At 39.0% G+C, this 19,971-nt stretch overlaps 3 protein-coding genes across 3 annotated transcripts; all 3 read left to right on the top strand.

Annotated features, from left to right (window-relative positions):
* Positions 1–683: 683 nt before the first annotated feature.
* LOC128708981 (uncharacterized) lies at positions 684–2,529 on the top strand. The gene is made up of 3 exons (XM_053803964.1): positions 684–828; positions 1,040–1,170; positions 2,383–2,529. Exons 1-3 carry the CDS (start codon positions 684–686, stop codon positions 2,527–2,529), a joined length of 423 nt encoding a protein of 140 aa, XP_053659939.1.
* Positions 2,530–7,274: 4,745 nt separating this feature from the next.
* On the top strand, positions 7,275–10,833 carry LOC128710411 (uncharacterized). The gene is made up of 7 exons (XM_053805465.1): positions 7,275–7,483; positions 7,556–7,712; positions 7,793–7,958; positions 9,566–9,699; positions 9,758–10,288; positions 10,359–10,534; positions 10,608–10,833. Exons 1-7 carry the CDS (start codon positions 7,275–7,277, stop codon positions 10,831–10,833), a joined length of 1,599 nt encoding a protein of 532 aa, XP_053661440.1.
* On the top strand, positions 8,907–9,354 carry LOC128710412 (probable small nuclear ribonucleoprotein E). Its single transcript, XM_053805466.1, has 2 exons — positions 8,907–9,056; positions 9,160–9,354. The coding sequence occupies exons 1-2, from the start codon at positions 8,921–8,923 to the stop codon at positions 9,294–9,296; spliced, it is 273 nt and encodes a 90-aa protein (XP_053661441.1). The 5' UTR covers positions 8,907–8,920; the 3' UTR covers positions 9,297–9,354.
* Positions 10,834–19,971: the final 9,138 nt, after the last annotated feature.

Here is a 19,971-nt window from a genome sequence, read left to right as displayed (position 1 = left end):
CCATTAGACGGTTCCGTCAGCATCAATAAACAAACCCCAGCGAAACGGCCCGTCCTGGGAGTATTTAATAGTGTCGTTTTCAGTTTGGTTGCGGGTGTTGCGTGGGGCACAGACAGCCATGTGCATGTGTGAGTGTACCGTCCATTTGTTAAGTGCGTTAGCGCGAACGATCGATCGATCAAGGGTCGCGTTGTCTTTTCGCTGATCCATGATCACATCTGGTGGCGCGTATCTTAGCGCAAACCATAAGTAGGAAGGAGATCGCTAGAGCGCTGTGCCGTCTATGCGAAAGAGAGGGCCGCGTGTGTAACGAAAGACTTGGCCGCCGGGCTAAGCTACGAACCTGCTCGTATCGATGGTGCGGGAATTTGACGTTGCTGAAAAGTGCGGCGTGTACGGCGACGATTGACGGTTGGGGCAGATTACGGGCACGCTCTGTGGCGGATAGCGCGTGCACGGTGGACGTTAACCGGACGGGACCACTCCGAGGCCCACAGTCGCACGTCGTGAGTGCCATCGGTAGCATCTCGCGCGAAGTGAAACGCAACTCATCTCAGTCGGGTTGGAGAGATTTTTGTGGTCGGATCCGTGTACGCGTGACTACTGCGTCGTTCGAAAGCTTGTGTGAAGACTGTGCATGCGGATTCAATTTGGTTTAGTGACACGAATCAGTGAATATCACCATGCGCGATAAGCTGCTGCTAGTGCTCGGTGCGTGCTGTGCGCTGGCCTATCTTCAGGTGGCTAGGACGGAGTTGAGTGATTATGAAATCGATTACGACGAGGAGGGCTTTTGGATTGGCCACGGGCTAGGAAACCGCAAAGAAGGTGCGTGCATGTGTTGTCATTTCCGTACGCGTTGTATGTCGTAGTGTCCGGGGCGTGACATAACTGCTAATCGGGCGAGGAAGGAAATGCGCTTGCAGCGTTCGGTTTTACTTTCTTTCTTTCGTTTATAAAACTAATCGAACACTCAATCCGATTTTTCTGTACTTCTATGAATGCATACGTTGGGATCGTACCTTCCGCCCGGATGCAGGCGACGAAGTCCTGAAGGTGTTGCACAAATCGGTTGGCCCGTTCGTGGAGCCGCAAAACGTTACCGTCGTGGAGAAGTTCACTGCAGCGGACGGTGAAAGTATTACGTTTACACAATTCAACTCATCTAAGGTAAATGCGTCTTGCAACACGTAATGATGGTGATAAAAAGTGAAATTAATGGCCTTCTCGCGATGTGCCGGAGATGCCCTACTGCTCCGGTGGCTGCCGACGACGAAACGCTCGGTAGCCGGCTACAAAACGACGTGGAGTGGTATTTCAGTGTGGGCTCTAGAGATAGAGAGATTTCATTGTGGTTCACATTCCACGAATATTTGCACTCCGTACCGGTCTGTGGACAGATTTGCTCACGCAAGATCCACAAGCACGTTAGGGACCTCGCTTTTTCGTTTGTTCAGTGTGATGGATGTGGATGAACGAAGTGTAGCCACTTTAGGCCTAGTAGCCAATCGGTGTTGGGAACGGTTTCTTACCCGGTACGGTTTGTTGCCAAAGAGATCTCCACCTTCTTCTGAAGCATGTCATGTAATCACTCGGCGACGCTCCCAAAAATAGTTTGGCCGTTTGACGGCGTCGGTACCCTATACCGGCTACACGGCTACTTTGGTATGCCGCAGCGGTGCGAATAGCGTATGGTGCGTCATTTCTATTTCAAACACTGTCATAATAGCTAACCAAGCGAAAGTGAAAACAAGCAACCACACAAAAACAGCATAGAGTCATATCATATCGAGGCTTCCATTTTGGAAGTGGCTATTACAACGGTATGAAATTGCTGCTCTGCCAATACAACGCGCTACTCTGGCTCTACCTATAGGACCAAGAGGTTGTTGTGACGGTTGCACATTGACCTTAGCCCCGGGGTCAGCAATAGAAAGAGTACACGAGGTAGGATGCTGGAAGGAATAGTAGAAACGGAACGAGACAGTATTAGAGGCGGGCACCAAGGCGATCGAGTTGTTTGGTTCGTGATTTTAATTGGACCATTTGGTCGTAGGGTTCTGCCGTTCGTATTGTCCCACAACTGGAGCAAGCTGTCCCAACTAATTAGATCAAATTTACGAGCGGGCGCAGAGAATGCTGTCATGAATGTGAATGATATGACTCTTTTTTTCGATCGGTTTTTTTTCGGCTACTCTGCCAAACAATGCACAGTTTTCGTGAGCAAGACCTTGAGGTCTCATGCGAAAGGGAATTTTTCGAATGTTTGATATTCCGTTGTGTAAAAGTATTGCCTAAGCATCTTCATTGTATTGCGCAGCTGTTGCTGCTAACAGTCGCACAATACTATCACTAATCAAATATATCGTATATCATCTTCAGGTGCTGACATACTTTCATGAGGTGGTCCTGGATTTCAATCCCAAAAACTTCTACATCCGGCTGAAGCTGTTCAACATTACCAGCTTAAGGCTGCAGCGAACAGTGTACGGGTTTCGATCAAACGCAATCAAACCGGATGTGAGCTAGAAATGCTTTCCCTGTCCGCCATAATGCGCTGCTAACCAGTAGGATTTAGTCGCCGTTTTCTGTAATAAGTTAACTGTTGGTATTGTAATGATTAAGTTAGTGCATAAAGAATAAAACCAAAAATCTTTTACATCACTCATTATGTATTCAAGGAAGTTTTGTAATTTTTTTCACAAAGAGACAAGACAAGAGAGCAAACAGATGAAAGTTATAGCAGTGTGATGTCATAATGATGAACAACCTCTAGTTATGTTCGACACCTGCTTGTGAGCAATGCCATGATGGTGGGTATGCATACATATTCGAAAGCAAATAAAAGAAGGATTATTTTACACCTTTTCACCGATAATAATGAAAAATGCGGTTTATTTTTCAAATATATAGGAAAATGAAAGAACAACAATATGGTAAAACTGTTCAGTAATAGTTGTTTCATGTGAAACAAAACTTGATACTTCTTTGAATAACTGCACAACTTAAACTTAAGTGTTTGTCGTGAAAAGATGTTGGAAGCGAAGGAAAGTTTTTTTCGACTAAAAGACAAACAACCACCCTATCGATTTTTCAAGCCACTGACAAAAATGTCCCCGAAACTCAATTATCGTGTCTACTTGTGCACCGTTCCCACCATTCTGTCGTTCTCTCTGCCCTCCAATTCGTCCATATGTAAACCATCCATTTAGTTTGGGCTGCTCGTTAAAGTAAAGTGAAATTGACTGTTATGAGATGAAGTTTATGTTGTATTTTTTCCAGAAGATACCTTTTTTCGTTTACCGTAACAAAGTACTTGGGAAGCTACCCACTTTTGATAACGCGTAAGAAAACAAACGGAATGCTGTTACTCGTACGTAATCAATGGCCGGCTGACTATTGAAGGTGAAACGAGGATGCTGCTCGGTGGAATCTGTTTTGCATACAATTTATTTCTTGTTTTATTATTAAATCCTACACCATTGACACCAACACGTTAGTGTCAATGCTTTACGTTGTCCCGGCGGGCGTTGACTGCTGTTACAGCGATGGAGACTCAAAACGAAGCGAAAGAGATTACAAATTTAAATGGATTTTTACTTTTAGCGGAAAAAATCATCAACCCCTCTAACTGGCGCTACATGGGACGTGGCACGTAGACAGCTAAACATCATCGTCCAAGTTTCCATTTTGTCCTTCGGTTAACAAACACATCGGCCCCTCGTGAAGGAAAATCCCTAACCGGCAGACTACTAATGTGGAAAGAATTCCTAAAATACGACGCTAGAGTATTGTGCCGATAGGGTTTACCAAGCAGTGATTTCATCTTCGTCAAATGTAGAGGAAAATATGCATTCGAATAGCAATCGGGCAAACAGAAAGGCGTGATAAGTGCTGTGAAAATAGCAGTTGAAAAATAAATCATCCCTCGTGGAAGTGTTTGCGTTGGACAAACAGAAGATAACCACGTGCTTTTCCCTTCGTGGATCATTCACGAATAGTGGAAGGGGATTTTATTTATACGGTTTATTTATACAGTAAAGTTAGATAAGTTGATGGCTGTTTCAAATATTATTTAGGAGATTTTTGGTCACATGGTGTTTCACACATATATCAACTAATTGCAAAAGTGTTACCTCCTCAAAGTATTCTGGTTTGAGAATTAAAACGTTTAGGGTAAAAATATACAATACTCTGTGATAATATGTTATTTTCTTCCGGGAGAAAATACTACAACGCTCATAAAATATTGCACTGGCCTCAAAAACTAAAGTCCGCAATGTCCTGAAATGACAGGAACAGAAGCGTAATTTACCTTCACTAAAATGAAGAGCCATTGAGAAATCAAAATTAATTTAGTCTTCCCCTCCTCTTGAAACGAAGATGATTTCAATAACCCACCGTTAGAGGTTTCGGTATTGCGGACTTTGGGGTAACTTAATTTCATGCTAGCATACGACTGGAGATAAACAGTCGCAAAACCGTGTTGCTTTTCTGTTCCTGGTGAACCTTTTCTGTTGCTCGTCAAGGAGTGCGTTTTGACCAAATCAAATGCACGAAGTTGTTGTACTAGCACGATATGTAGCGTCGAAATGTTTTGTTGATTCAAAGAATTGATTCCAATCAATGTAAATGTGTTTCCGTAAGGCCGGTAGCAAAGGCTGAGGAATCTTTTCAGCACTGTGAAAACATTTCCCCCGAACACACTCGAAACGGAAATGATATTTTCATAGTAACAATACTAACCGGACTCGAGTAGGAAAATAGTTTCATTTTCGTTCAAGTGAGGTGTGATTGGATCTATTTATCAACGGAAAGACAACAATAGATCGCAGTAGATAGAATGACAAATAAGGTAATCATTTCAGTGGTAAGTTTGGTTAGTGTTGAATAATTTAATCGTTTTATGGCTATCCAGGCATTAATAGAAAGTTTCTAAATTACATGATATTAAATTAATTGTGTTAGATTGAGTCTAGTTTACCATATTCTCTACTTTCTCTTCGTTCAAAATCTTTCGAGTTTTTTTTAATGTATAGCTTTCAGACTTGGAACCTTATGTTGTGATATGTGTTAAGTGTTATGCATAACTATTACCCGGTTAAAATATACAAATCGGTTAACCAATCCACAGCGAGATAAAAGACTTTGTATGGAAATCCTTTCCTTTCATTATTGATTAATAATCTATATGGATTGTCTAAGGATTGTATCAAGGATTGTCTAATAATCTATATGGAGTTATTTATCTATATATCTATGTATCTATTTTTATGGAATATTATTAGAATAGTTAGTAACATACTAACATAGTACATACTAAGAATAGTTAGGTTTTTATTTCAAGAGGACTCAGTGAAGGCTCAGTGTTCTTAAACATACTCCGAGTACCAACTCCAAACCTTGCTACCTAAACATATTACAATCAGTTATTATTATTTTAAACATATCAAACAAACTCTTTAAAGCAGCAACATATTGAAAAGAACTGTTGGTTTAAATGTTAAAATTGTGTAGAATATGTTTAATGAAAACGATTTTTAAAATACTTACGTGTAATGCACAATGTAGAGCACTAAAAAGTTTGTATGGATTTTGTAGGGACGCGACACAATTTTAGATAACCTTTCTATATGATCAAAAGCTAAAAATTCTCATCAATGCAGATAATCATGCAATTATAAAAGCTTTTGCTAAGAGAAGTGCTAGAAGATGGTTTATTTTTTTAAATAATAGAAATAAGCAATATGTGTTCATGTGTTTTGGAAATTTTACTTGGAATAAACTGTAATTGCATAAGCTAATTTTGGTGGTAGTTAGGCTCGTGATTGACACCTGTAACTGGTGTTTGGAATACTAGGAAGCATGCAAACTAAGATATTTTGGGTTTAGGGTGAATTAGCTTCAGAAGAGGCTCTCTGGAATTGATGTGTGACAAATAAATAGACGAATAGAATGGAAACATTGGAAGGATGGAAAGATGTATAGATGAATTGTCGTTTTCATGAGACTCGTAGGCATTGAATACTTAATTGGGTAATCAAAAATCAAATGTCTGCAAATACATATGCATATAAACGCAAATGTAAAGAAAGTCTAGAATAAAAACTAAACATTTGTTTGATAGCACAACAGTCTAGGTTAATTTTCAGTTTATTGACTACAATAAGGAGTATACAGCCGATACCCGAGATACGCGGATAATGCGTTCTAGAGAAATTCGCATGCCTCGAATTTTCGCGTATCTCGAGTTTCCTCTCGTTTCGTTTATATGTTGTATGAAGGGATCGAATACTTATTTCCACGTTACGCAGCACGTTCAAAGTTGATATTTATACGTTTATTTTAAGAGTTACAATAAAATGTTATGAAAATTAATTTTTATAATAAAGAACTGTAACGTATTTTTGAAATTTGCAATTTAAAAATTTAATTCTGCATGCAAAACCCCAAGAAATGTCAAATTTCTAAAATCCGCGTAAGTCGAGAACCGCATAACTCGGGTATTGACTGTATAGCAAATATTAACCTAGTGAGTCCACTGTATGTTGAATGGCTTCGACAGTATTGTTATTGAAATTAATGTCTTTTGTGTCCATCTTGGGTCACTGATTGCCCTATAGTGCATGCCAAGCAAAAACATAAAATACGAAGATAAACGCACAGGTACAGAGAACCTGTTGAGAACAGAAGAGACAAAACATGAAAGAATCAGCTTGTGCTAAGAAAAAGAAGCTCTTCATTTTACCGGCTACAACCACATAGTGCCAGATTCGGTTACGCATCAACATTGAAGGTGTTCATTGTGTACTGTGCTGACCGTTCAAGTCCTTCATTGTAAACAAATTTATTGATTCACAATTAGTGCGGCATCTGTATCGATATCATCTGCATTTATATATAACCTAATCGGCAATATATTTGGAAAGAAAGTATTGTGTTTAGCGTGAAGTCGAAATTGTTGCTTTGGGGAGCAATTTTATTTGCGATCGCTTCCAAAGGTGATTAGGTTGGTGTTGGACAAACGGTTCGCGATATCACCAATACAACTTCCTCCTAGAAGCACAGATTGTTGCAAAGGAGTGTGTGCGTGAAGACGCTGTAGCGCAGGAGAGTTGTTTGTTTACATTTTGCTTCCAGTGTCACAAGGAACATTCTGAACACAGTTTAATTAGATCGCGTATAGCTGGATAATATCGTACAGCGCTGCTATTATCGATCATTATTTGTTACTTTCAAATCGGCGGAATAAGACGTCGTTTAAAGCATTTTGAATGAAATACGAAATCAGTTATCATAGTGATTCCGAGACGATGGGAAGTCGAGCACAGTCCGTTATCTGCGACAAGGTATTGGCTGGCTTGCCCCAACTTCTTGATGATCTTCAAAAGCTATCGGAAGATCAAGACACGTCAGACATAGTATTTGTGCTTGGTTCCGGTGAAGAACGTGTCTATGCACATCGAATTATCCTGATGGCACGGTAAGTATTCGGAATGAACGGAACGAAACGATCTCCTGTAAGTAAATCATGATCTATTTAATTCTTTCATAGGTGTAAATCATTTCAAAATACAAAGCGTGGCGAGATATGTCGCATTCCTGGTTGCAATGTGTCCACGTCTGCTCCCGGTACTCCAACACCAATTCGTTTACCACACATCGAACCAGACATATTTCGTCAGTTCATTCTCTATGTTTATACCGCGAAGGTAAGGAAGAACAGTGAAAAGTACCATACGAAAGAGATGTGTAATCTCTTTTTTTAATGAATTTCGTTTCCGACATTTAGATAATGCTGCAGGATTCAAAGGTGTTTGAAATGATGACGTTGGCACAGGACATGGGAGTTGAAGAGCTGAAGATCGCTTGTGAAGATCACGTCAGTAAAACTATGTCAGTTGCGAATGCATGTACATTTTTAACAGCTGTAATGGAAATTAAGGAAAAGGCCTGTGGTAAGTTTTAGAACTGTTGTTACATGGTATCATATGATTATGAGAATGCATCGTCAAATGCAGGATGATAAAAATTTGAACATGCATACATGAATGTACATGATGTACAGGAAGTCCGCGAGATACGCTACTGTAGTGAAACGTAGATTTTTTCGACCAATATTTCACCTTTTTACTAAGATATTGTGCTACAAACTCTTCTGTCAAATTTCGAAAAACCGTGCAGCTCCGAATCCGCGTATATAAGGAACCGTGTATAATCCCAGTACTGAAACGTTTTTCCGTACAGCGTCCAAGTTGTCTAAAGCTGACGCAAATCTCTTTTTCAAGGGGAAAATAAAGGTCTCATAAAGATGTTCATAAAAAAAATCAGATAAGTAATGCAGGCAACTAAGGTAAACGGTTCAGAGGATTCCTGCCGTAGGCCAGAACATGATACAAATATTGTATTGCATTGTACCGCAGAGGTAATTGTTATGGTATATTGTATAATGTAAATTATGCAAGTAAAAAGGGGCGATTGTTGGTATTGAGTTTATGGTTGTAAAATCCTTTGTAAGGTGTTGATTTTACATAGCATGGCATGGTCATATGGGGCATGAAGTTTTCGAATGCATGAATAGTTTCTGAATAACAAAAAATGGTAAATTATCAATTTCCAAATTGTGCAAAATTCGAACAAACATGTTTTTTGCACGCTAGTTGAAAAATAAGTCGGTTGGTGAGACGAAATTGCGTTAATAACGAAATAGTGAGAAGAGTGCTCATGAAAGTGAGAATTGTAGAACAACAGGCGAGACAACGAAACTGGACCGCCATCTTCAACGAAAATTGACGTTAGTGACACCAGCTGTCAAATGGTGTTGGATGGTGTAGCCTTGTAATATAGAATTTCGCATCTCGGCGTCCAAGACGAAGCAAACAAACTTGTGTGTTTTCTCAGCTTTGTAAAATAGCTAAAAATGTCGTTCAAAGGCTCCAAAGTGCAAAAGGTGATGGTTCAACCCATCAACCTTATCTTCCGTTACCTACAGAATCGATCCCGTGTGCAAGTGTGGCTGTACGAAAACACGCATCTACGAATAGAAGGACACATTGGTAAGCGCGAAAGCCGGGATGGCGGTCTTGGCACATAACCTTGTTTGAGTTTGTCAACATCAGGCACGCGAAAATGAACATTCCTTTAAATCGTTTCTTTCAGTCGGTTTCGATGAATACATGAATCTGGTGCTGGACGAGGCAGAAGAATTTAATATAAAGAAACAGACCCGGCGTCAACTTGGGCGTATCATGCTGAAAGGAGACAACATAACACTCATCCAGAACGTGCAAAATTAGCCGGTGTTGTCTAGAAATGAGTTGTGTTTGGAAGTAAATAACCTCTAATTTAAGCTGTCTGATGCTCCACGATAATTGAATCGAGTATTTGATAAAACGTCAGGATACAACTGGATTGAAGACGAATAAAACACTTGTAGAAGCAAAGCTGCATCTACGAAACGAACCCTCTAACCATGTGTTGTATTGTGTAGTGTTTGAAAAAGATTTAACCTGTGCGATAATAATGATCATGTGGTGGACATGTGTGCTTAAAACATTATTTCCAGGTGCTAAGTGTGCTGCATCCTTCCTGGAGAAATGTATCACATATATAGCAGAAAACGCATCGGAGTGTGTGAAAACTAATGCATTCCTAAACCTAACGAAGGAAGGCCTTATACAAGTAATTTCCTATGATAACGTAAGTAAGAACATGGCATTCCACTCGAACACCTCATTAATATACATTTCTTTTGCAGCTGGGGCTAGAAGAAGAAGATGTTTGGCGTTGTGTGTTGGCTTGGGCAAAGAACCAAGCGGGAGTTACTCAGCCAACCGCCCACTGGACAGAGGAAGAAAGGCAACGTGTCTGTCAATACCTCGCACCGGTAATCTCTCACGTACGGTTATTTCTCATCGACAGCCAAGTGTTTGCTGAAGAAGTTGAACCAACCGGGGCCGTGCCAATAGAGCTTTCACTCGAAAGATATCGCAGAGCTGCTCTTCATTCCAACAAGCTACCCACAGCCGCTGCTTCAGCAGCGCCCGTACCGGCAGGTCCTTTGACCGAAAATGACAAACGATTGCAGCCCCGTTTGATGTTGAACCTATTCCACGGTTCAGCTATACTGAAAAATGATAAAATCCATTTTCAAGGAACTCTAAACGGTTGGTTCGGGGCTGCCAAGCAAACCTGGCGAATGGTTTATCGAGCTTCGACTAACGGATTTGCTGCATCGGCCTTCCATCGGCATTGTGATGGCATTGCACCATTATTTATTATTGCTTTGGTAGGTGGTATATATTTGTCGTGCACGGTGATGGTCCATCCGCTGATGATATAATATATTTTTTATCTAGAGTTCTAACGGCGCCATAAGCGGTGGATTTACAGATGTGGCGTTTGCGAAAACGAATCGCAAAGGTGGATATTTGCATTCAGAAAAGGCTTTCCTGTTCGCACTAAACTACAACAACGAACAACCGACGAAGTTCGATATAGTGAAGAAACCGTACGCAATTTGCTACCATCCGGAGTAAGTCCTTAACAAATACAACTAGACTAAATTCAGGTGTAATATATAATTTCAATTGTGATTACGATTTTAGTTGTGGGCCAATATTCGGAGCCGGAGCTGATCTGTTGATTTCAAACAATTGTAATGCAAACATGGAATCGTACTCCAACTTCCCGCATTCATATGATGGGCCTAATGCAACGTTTGGACATTTGTTTGGAGATTATAACTTTTCCATAATCGATTACGAGGTGTTCACACTTGCCCCGGCAGTCGCTCCAGCAGGTAATAAGCTGAAACATGATCGGTATCCTTGAAATGATGATAAGGAAAACGAAAGAAGCATTAGAGTAAGGCAAACATAACTATTTCTTCGAATGAATTGTAAGTATTGCATCAAACTTATTTAAAGGGTTGTGGTATTACAAATATATCTTCCTTCTTTTTTCTAAAAAAAATAAAAAAGTAGGTTAATTTAAAAAAAATAGGGTTTAAAATAGGTTAATTCAGATGAATGTAAATGTACGATAACTTATAACTTCCAGGCCTGGTTATTTGTTGTTTCCTGGCTTTCTTGCTTTATTTGATGACAGTCCCGGAATATACAAAAGACCATGACTTATGAGATACATCAATAAAAAATTATATTTTCACTTAAATTACATTACATAATTTCATAATGATGCAGTACAATAAATATTTTTTTATTTTAAACATTTTAAAAGTTCGTTTAATGTAGACTGTAACTGTAACCCGATAATGAATAATAAGTCTTAAAAGCGATAAAAGTTATTGAGTATTTGATGTAACATTTATGCAACTTTAGGTCATTAGGCGTCTCCTGTTTATCTACCTAATAATGTTCAACTATCAATTTCAATGCTTCGTTCTTTTAATGGCAAAGTATGTGTAGATTCAAATCACAAAATTTGGTTGGGTGGCATACCGCAACTCGCACGACTTGAGTTGTGCCAGTGAAAGTGTATTCGATTCGCTTTACGCTCCAGGGATCTCTACCACCATTACAGACAGACAGACCATAACAGACCAGATGTCTGTTGTTAGGACTCCTGCCCTTTGAACGAAGGGTGTTAAACGGTAGGCGATTGTTCGTTAGTTCGCTAATAATCAGTCATATTGGGGGTCCTGCGCAACTATCGGCCATCTACATTTACGTACCTGTCCACGCCTTACGACCGCTGTCCTTGCTCACGGTGGTAAATCGGCGTACAGTGTTTGGACCCCTTCTAACCCTTTTCTGCCCATGATCGGGAACTTCAAGGATGCCTGCGACGTGTTCGAGTCTGGCATGTCGAACACTGTATTTATCAACAAGATTTCTCAAAGTCTCTATAAAAACAATAAACAACATCAACAAGATTCATGTCCTGCGTGTGTTGTCATCCGAGCTGTAAAGTACTTTGGGGTCAATCAACTTGAACAAAAAACTTGACATTTTCTTAACCCTTTGACCGTTGTGCTAATTTTTTAGTAGTCGGCTATAAAATTGTCATCCATTTACTGAACTTGCCTCGAACATAATTCGATGTTGATAAATCAACAACTAGATATTTAAAATCATTAAATAACTCTATAAGTTTAACGTGAATCAAATAAAATGGTGTACTGCTTTGACCCAGTACGACAAAACAACTATCGCACTCTACTCCTCACGCTACAATGGAACGATTTTGTATCCCGTTTCATGCTCGGGCTAGGCGGATAACGGATTAGGTAATCCATTTACTTCCATCTTATTTCGACAGATACCAAATTATACAACCATACTGTCTTTTATTTTTATTACTTACACCACTACACAGATTTAAAGGTTCGAAAAAAATCACGATTCATTGATAAAGTAGTTCTAGTGACTCCATTTCTGTAATTTAATACTCAAAGGAACATCTGAAACATAGAGTGCCAATGAAAGATTGCAGTTTAATGGAGAAAATACGGTTAAATTTAATTGAAAAGCATCGTGGAACTCTCTAACATTTTAGCTGGTATGCTGACTTCCAACACGGTCCTACAAGCATCGATCATGATGATCGAAAATTGATCATTGTTCCGAGAATGATCGTCCGAGCACTGTATGATATTGAATGATGAACTGACGTATGATAAAAACTGAAGTTCTTTGAGAAAGCGGATATCTTGGAAGCATCAAGAGGCAATGTACAGACAATTCTGAACATTATTTTGGATATGCCAGTTGATTTAAATTATTATAAAATTAAATTTGTTAAAATTGTTTCATATTAAAAACATAAAATTTGGTAAAAAAATACTCTAATTCTCGAAATAAATGTAAAAATATCAACTATTAATGTGCTTCGTAACGTGAAAAGAAGAAATCGATCTCTGAATACTGACTATAAACGGTATTATAAAGGGAATCCGAATTGCGCGAAAATTCGAGTTATACGAATTTCTCAGGCACGCATTATTCGCGTAACTAGGGGAAAGATTGTATAATATAATGACCTGTAATATTTCAATCATATTGTTTAAAACTTATTTCCGTTTTCAATAATTTACTCTCATTTTCATTAGAACGGTCATAACTTATTTTACTTCGATCTGAGCATCTCCACTTCATAGAAAGAGCTTTAATCAAACTGTTGTATTCAAACTAACTTTGTCTTTAAACTTCACTCCGTTCTATTCCAACTTATTCTTTACTTTAGGAGAACTTCAAACGGACTGGCCATATCGACTTACTACGTAGTTGGATAGTCAGTCGTATGGGATTGGTCAGAAAAAAAAACCAAAAAAAAATTTACTCTAATTGTCGAAATAAATGTAAAAATATCAACTATTAATGTGCTTCGTAACGTGAAAAGAAGAAATCGATCACTGAATACTGACTATAAACGGTATTATAAAGGGAATCCGAATTGCGCGAAAATTCGAGTTATACGAATTTCTCTGGCACGCATTATTCGCGTAACTAGGGGAAAGATTGTATAATATAATGACCTGTAATATTTCAATCATATTGTTTAAAACTTATTTCCGTTTTCAATAATTTACTCTCATTTTCATTAGAACGGTCATAACTTATTTTACTTCGATCTAAGCATCTCCACTTCATAGAAAGAGCTTTAATCAAACTGTTGTATTCAAACTAACTTTGTCTTTAAACTTCACTCCGTTCTATTCCAACTTATTCTTTACTTTAGGAGAACTTCAAACGGACTGGCCATATCAACTTACTACGTAGTTGGATAGTCAGTCGGATGGGATTGGTCAGGGATTGGATTGGTTCGGATGGGATTTTCGTGTAAAGATCGGCGCCGCTACCATGATGCCAACGGGCCGCCCCATTATTTCACATATAATGTACATATAATCTCGTATGAAAGTAATAGTTTTTCGAGGCAGTAGGAAAGGCGATAGAAAACTAGGCTTTTGAAATTATAGCTCATTTTTCTCCGGTGATAACCGATTCGTTGTGATAAATAGCAAAACATGTAGAAATACATGTTGTTTGAAAATATTGTCATACGAACAAAACAACTTCAACATTAACAGTTACATCAAATTTAATTTATTTACACATAACAATTGTTTATTATCCATTGTCCCATTTTCCATTATGGGACAATGGGTTCTGAACTTTGCGTGGAAGCAAACACAATATGCTACCCAGCCGTTTCACCACCAATTGACTGGAAAAAACTGTCGATTAATTTGATAAAAAAGTGGAATTAGATGCAAAAAAGTGTAACAGTTGATTCACAAGAAACATTACTGCCACCGTGGCAAAGGCGGGAATGGGCACTCAACAATGGTTTAGTGACATTTTTTTTCAAATTGCGAACAGACATCACAAAAAACAGAACGGTTATCTGTTTTAATGACAATTTGAAGTTCCTGTATGGCCTCTTACTGATTGCCAAATTTGTAGGCGTCTAGTATTTTACTGAATTTATTTGATACTGCATAGTTTATTGATATTTTACGTAGTTTTCCAGTTCTGTTCTATCTGTACCTTGCACACCTCAGACGACTACAATTAAAATATAAACGTGAAGAGCCTTCGCCATTAAAAGCATTCTTCAATTAAACCTCATTTTATTTTAATTTAGTTTCACTCTAAAAAAACTCACTTTGGCTTAACAATAACGCTATTGAAAAAGGATAACTTTGCGTATGGAATACGCTGGGTTGTTGTGGGTTCATTATAAATTATTCGTTTGCTCAGTCTTTGTTAAAACGTCTGATAATCTTTTTTGAGAATAGTCATCATCAATTCAGCAATTTCATCGTCATACAGTTTTTATCCAATGCCGTTTAGAAATAAATTTTTCTTGTAATTCATAAATAGAAGCTTTGTTATGTGCGGAAAACTATGATTAGAGTTATTGTCACATCATAGTTTCTGATCGTAATATTTCAACAATTTGGTGATATTCATACCTCAATTATCTAATACATGAACAAAAAGAAAATAAAATAACATCACACAAAGCTGACTTTCTAAACGGTAATTTGCTTACGTTGTATTAACAAAATGTGAGCTTACTTCTGTGTACAGCTCGAGATGAACCCATTAAAGTGCATTAAAATCAGAAATTGATCGATATGCCAATCATTCACTTTTTGCCGACACTCTCCTGCTCCGGGCATGACGATTTGCGCTCAGCGCCTCACCACGGCAGACGGTCTGGCCGGTGAGTGAATAAAGAGGGAGATCGAAGAAAAAAAAAGATGCTCGGTGAAAAGGTAAAACAAGTAAAAAAAAAAGCCGTCCGGAGAAAGAAACTGCACCGAAGTGCACTAATAATGCAATCATCCTGCTGGTTCGCAAGAATTCATAAGCGCAGCCGGGCTGGTTAGTTGGCATGCTGTGCCAGTATCGGCCCCCATGAAATATTTGCTCCATGGGATATTTGCGGATTGGCTGAGCTACCGATCGGTAAGATAGATCGACATTCTGAAACCAACAGTACCACTCGGCCCTGTCTCTTTGTCCGCTTCTGTTAAACTGCAGTTGCCACGGTTGGGCGCTTTGTAGTTCATCCATCCATCCAATCGACCGTTTAGCCATCTTTCTATCCGCCCGATATGTCGCTCTCCGGCGCACGGTCCGCGTGTGTTGTTTCTGCAGTGTGATGGGCGAGATCGGTAAAAATGACACGAGTCGTGCACTATGATCCGCAGAATTAAGCCTATTAATTATGTCCCTTTGCACGTCCTGCGCTAATCTCTCCCTGGCAGTGGAGATTAATATCATAACGAAAGTTATCCATCAAAAGGAATGCCCTTCAGAAGTTGCAGAGTACGCGTACCTTATGTCCGCTGTGGACCATGCACTCAATATGTACTTGATGTACGCAACCTCATCAAACCAGCAGGGTTGAATCCAGTACAGTGTTTGGAAAATCGCGCAAAAGCTCGCGAAACCTCGCAGGTCGAAAGATACGATTGTCGACAGAAATATTTCAGGCACGCTGGTGTGTTCCACGTTCCTCGAGCACAATCTGACAGTAGCCCAGCCGGTCCGATTCTCCTGCATCGACCTGCGGAGCCAATAAATCATTCATCAGTTTTGGAATGCTTTCCCGGGTGTTGTGGATAGCTGTTGGTGGTAGCCTGGTAGCGATACATGCCCGGCCAGCGAGAATTAGGGCGGGAGCGGCATAAAGGGGAACAACAAGTCGTGTGTGTGTGTGTGTGTGCCACAGATAACCTGCATTCAAAACAATTCCAACGGGCAAATGCGAAACACCGAATCGCGACGCAAATTCATAGCGTGGCATGGCTGCAACCAGATGCGCATTGCATTGCCCGCCAGTAGTGGATGATCGATGCTAATAAAATTAAGTCCTTGTCATTATATGGGTATTAGCTTTTGTTGGAGCATACGGAGCGGCTGCGTAAGTTCAGCGGCTAAGGCGGCCGACCGGTGGATGCGCTGCAAATGATGGCGCAACGCATGATGGCGGTAACGGTGCGGCATTGCTGGTCGAAGAATTTTAACCGGGAACCGCATTCTTATACAGCTCTTGACAAGAGATGACTAGATCGTAGCTTGACCTTCTGAACCAGTGCGCAATGCTGCGCTTTTACGCGAGAAATAAAGGAACGGGCAAACGGTACAGTAGCATTGCATTATGCAGTTGAAAGCGATTTCCGCGCATCTATTGATGCTTCATCCCCTCTTGGGTTCTTGGAACAAACATATATCAGTCTGTAGTTAGAAGGCTATTTTCCGCGTTATCAGTTTTAAAATGAAAATGGAATTTTTGTTAAATTGTGTAGGACCGATTGAATTGAAGGATGTTTATGTTTAGTTAACTTAGTAACTATGTATAAAGTCGCAAGATGGTATAGCAGGAAGTAAAATATAATCATTGTGCTTTGCAACATGTCAATATGTCATATCTATATAGATTTTTCATCACTCTTATTAACATTTATCAAAAGGATTTCCAAAAGTTTCTTTAAACTCAATTACTTTTTTTTAGAACTGATTAGTTATCTGATAACTGACACAGTTTTGTTCACATTGAAGTAAATGGGTTACATAAATTTCTTATATTGCATTTTTAGTATTTGTTCAAATTTACTTATTCTTTACCGACACAACAACCTCTTGAAGTCCCGGACTGGCCAGCGATTCTGGCTTTCTTTGACTTTTATTCAGTCGTAGCTGGATGTGGGAGCAATCTGGATGTGGGACATAATGATAAAAAAGCGATAGAATTACTCTTATAAAATTTTGCTAAACTAATTCTGCGTAATATACTGTTAAAGCGCTCGAGGCTTTCCTTTGATCCTGTCGGATCAATTCGATGGAATGGACTCCGCAATGCGATTCATAATCAAATCTAAAATTTGTGTGCAATTCCAAAAGTTTGTGTTGATTAAAATTGTGGAACGAAAAAAATGAATGGTGGTAATTTTTTCGTGAAAGTGTTAGTAAATTGTAGATGTTGGGTGTCCGGTGGTGTATGGTAGCGGGAGTTTCACTCAACAGGACCGGACCAATCGCTCGTACGCAGGACTGACTATTCAGCTAAATAAGTAAATAAAAGTCATAGAAAGCTAGAAACGGCAGACCTACACTTATTCGTGTTGTTGTGTCGGTAAAGAAGTAGAAGCAGAAGTTAAAACAGTCTGGCAGTGGAAGATTAACACTGGTGGGACGCTTAGCTGGAAAACGTATGGGGTCCATTTCGAAATCCTTAATTAGCAAACATTTGAAAATTTATAGAATTTATATGTGTTTAATTATTACTTATTTCTTTCCAAACTGTTCATCGTAAAAAAATATATAATATTAATAATAAAATTGAAAATAGTAATATACTAAATAAATAGGAATATATAATATATTTTTCTACTTCTCTACCGGCACAATAACCTCAAGCGATCTAGGCCTATCATTTTATTGGCTCTCTTAGACTTTCTTTTATTTACCGTAGGTCAGTACTATGAACGGGAGATTGGTCTGCATGGTATTTTGGACGTGTGAAGACCGGCACTGTTACCAATACACAACCTTCCGCTCCTAAAATATCTTCTTACCTCGTAATTTTTGTGCGTGTAGTTAAATTCTACATAGTCTAATAAAATGTTTTAATTTTTTCCTGGCTTGGTGGTATAAAAAGTCGTAGCGAAGATGGTCTGCACCTAACAGGAAAGGTAAAAAATCTAATCTGGAACGCACCCCTATATGCTAGACTACCCATGCAACTACGGGTAAATTAAATCAACTCAAGCAAGGAAGCAATATCGGAACAAGATTACTTGGCAGGTAGAAGTAACACAAAAGTAGGAAATGAACCACAATTACAAACAGTGTCCCAAATTGAAAGCATGGCTTAGTTTATCTCGAGAAAAGATGAAGAATCGGTTATTTGTCAATAATTTATCATATTAATTCATATAATAACAAAAAAAAACATAGAGCCCCCTAAAGGTCCCAGCCTGTTTTTAGTTTTTAGAAGATATACGACCGAATTTGATAAAACTAGGATGATTTAGTAATCAGTGAGTCACTTCGAGCTTCTTGTAGGCATCACCAATGTTGTGATTTATTGCATCATATTCATAATTCGTTGCATATTTGGCTCATTGAAAAGAAGTGACAACCTCTGACAAGTGTTTTGAAGCATTTTCAAATAGTCACCAAACATTTGCTGGCCTAATTAATTTACTATCAAAGGTGCCTTTCGGGAAAAACTTAAATGAACTAATATGATGTTTGATTACAATACGTATAATAACCAAAATACATAAATTCGTGAGAATCTTGTGAGTTGTTACAGGTTTTTGTAACTATTAATCAAATAAGCTATCATATAACTTTCAAAGCAATTCAAAGGTTCAATCTCTAAATAAGTATGGATGGTGAGAAAAAACCTAAAAAATATTGGCACATGTTCCCAAATCTATAGACAGCGATCGAAACAAAGCGATAAGTAATGATATCAATGCTTCTTGTATGTTAGGGGCCCGTTGCGAGCTCAGAGCCCCCCACAGCTGCTTAGTCCGCTTACCTTTAACCGATTGTACAAGTGTTTCTTTAAATTTTCTTTGATGGTATTGTTTTCAGTTTCATAAATATGTGTAAAATAAAATAAAAATCAGTTACATAAATGTAATAAATGTCTGGTGTCACAAGTTCAACATCAAGTTTATTTCACTTCACTTCGTTTTCAGCACCAAACAGGAAAAGCAATATGCGAAAAGCTAATTGAAAGGGGTATTCGCTGATTCGTTTGGGGAGTTGATCGAATTAGTACTCATTCGTTAAACGTTAATTATCTCAACAATCAAATTATTCATTAATCGTTTTCTGAAAACTCTATATCAATATGAGCTTATATACACGCGCGTATAATATTTCTATTAAATGTTTCTATACACATATTTCAAACAGATACTCGCTTACGGTTGTTGAACTAAATTTTGAAGAAAAAACTCGTTTGCGAGCATGTGTGGAAACAACTATTAAACAGTAATAAACGACTTTTTCAATCAATTTCCTTCTTATCTTCGAGCTTCGAACGGATAAAGTGACCGGGTTTAGGAGTAGAAGCAATTGTAGATTCCAATAGGTTCTGTAAGGTTCACTCCCCACAATGATCGGTGTGGCTTATCGAACGCAAGATATCAGCGCAGGGTACGGAATTAGCGAGTGACCGTACCATCTTCGGTCAATTACGAATGCAGGTGTTAAAGGGTAGTCAATATTATCGCGCTGAAATACTTCCCATACTGCCCCAGCTACGCACTTTCCCCGTGATTTCTCTAGGATACGGTTCTTTGTAGCAAACGAAGTAAAAAAAAAACAACATTGCAATGCAATGATACATGCAACCGTGGGTGTTCGAAGGCGTTCGATGCTGCGACGGAACAGCGGCATTCGCTGACTGCAATTGGCATTATTCACGAGGGTCCGGTCAGGCTTTTACGGCCTAAGGCATGCTCTCAGGAGA

The sequence above is a fragment of the Anopheles marshallii genome, chromosome 2 (genome assembly GCF_943734725.1).
Source record: "Anopheles marshallii chromosome 2, idAnoMarsDA_429_01, whole genome shotgun sequence".
Lineage (NCBI taxonomy): Eukaryota > Metazoa > Arthropoda > Insecta > Diptera > Culicidae > Anopheles > Anopheles marshallii.
The sequence above is the reverse complement of the archived record's forward strand: the minus strand, read 5'-3'. Positions and strand labels throughout refer to the sequence as shown.

Bases quoted from the DNA above. Each gene is read 5' to 3' on its own strand.
- LOC128708981 (XM_053803964.1), top strand. From the start codon at position 684: ATGCGCGATAAGCTGCTGCTAGTGCTCGGTGCGTGCTGTGCGCTGGCC. The intron at 829-1,039 runs GTGCGTGCATGT...GCCCGGATGCAG, and splicing joins GCTAGGAAACCGCAAAGAAG to GCGACGAAGTCCTGAAGGTG. The intron at 1,171-2,382 runs GTAAATGCGTCT...TATCATCTTCAG, and splicing joins CACAATTCAACTCATCTAAG to GTGCTGACATACTTTCATGA.
- LOC128710411 (XM_053805465.1), top strand. From the start codon at position 7,275: ATGAAATACGAAATCAGTTATCATAGTGATTCCGAGACGATGGGAAGT. The intron at 7,959-9,565 runs GTAAGTTTTAGA...CATTATTTCCAG, and splicing joins AATTAAGGAAAAGGCCTGTG to GTGCTAAGTGTGCTGCATCC. The intron at 10,289-10,358 runs GTAGGTGGTATA...TTTTTTATCTAG, and splicing joins CATTATTTATTATTGCTTTG to AGTTCTAACGGCGCCATAAG.
- LOC128710412 (XM_053805466.1), top strand. From the start codon at position 8,921: ATGTCGTTCAAAGGCTCCAAAGTGCAAAAGGTGATGGTTCAACCCATC. The intron at 9,057-9,159 runs GTAAGCGCGAAA...CGTTTCTTTCAG, and splicing joins ACGAATAGAAGGACACATTG to TCGGTTTCGATGAATACATG.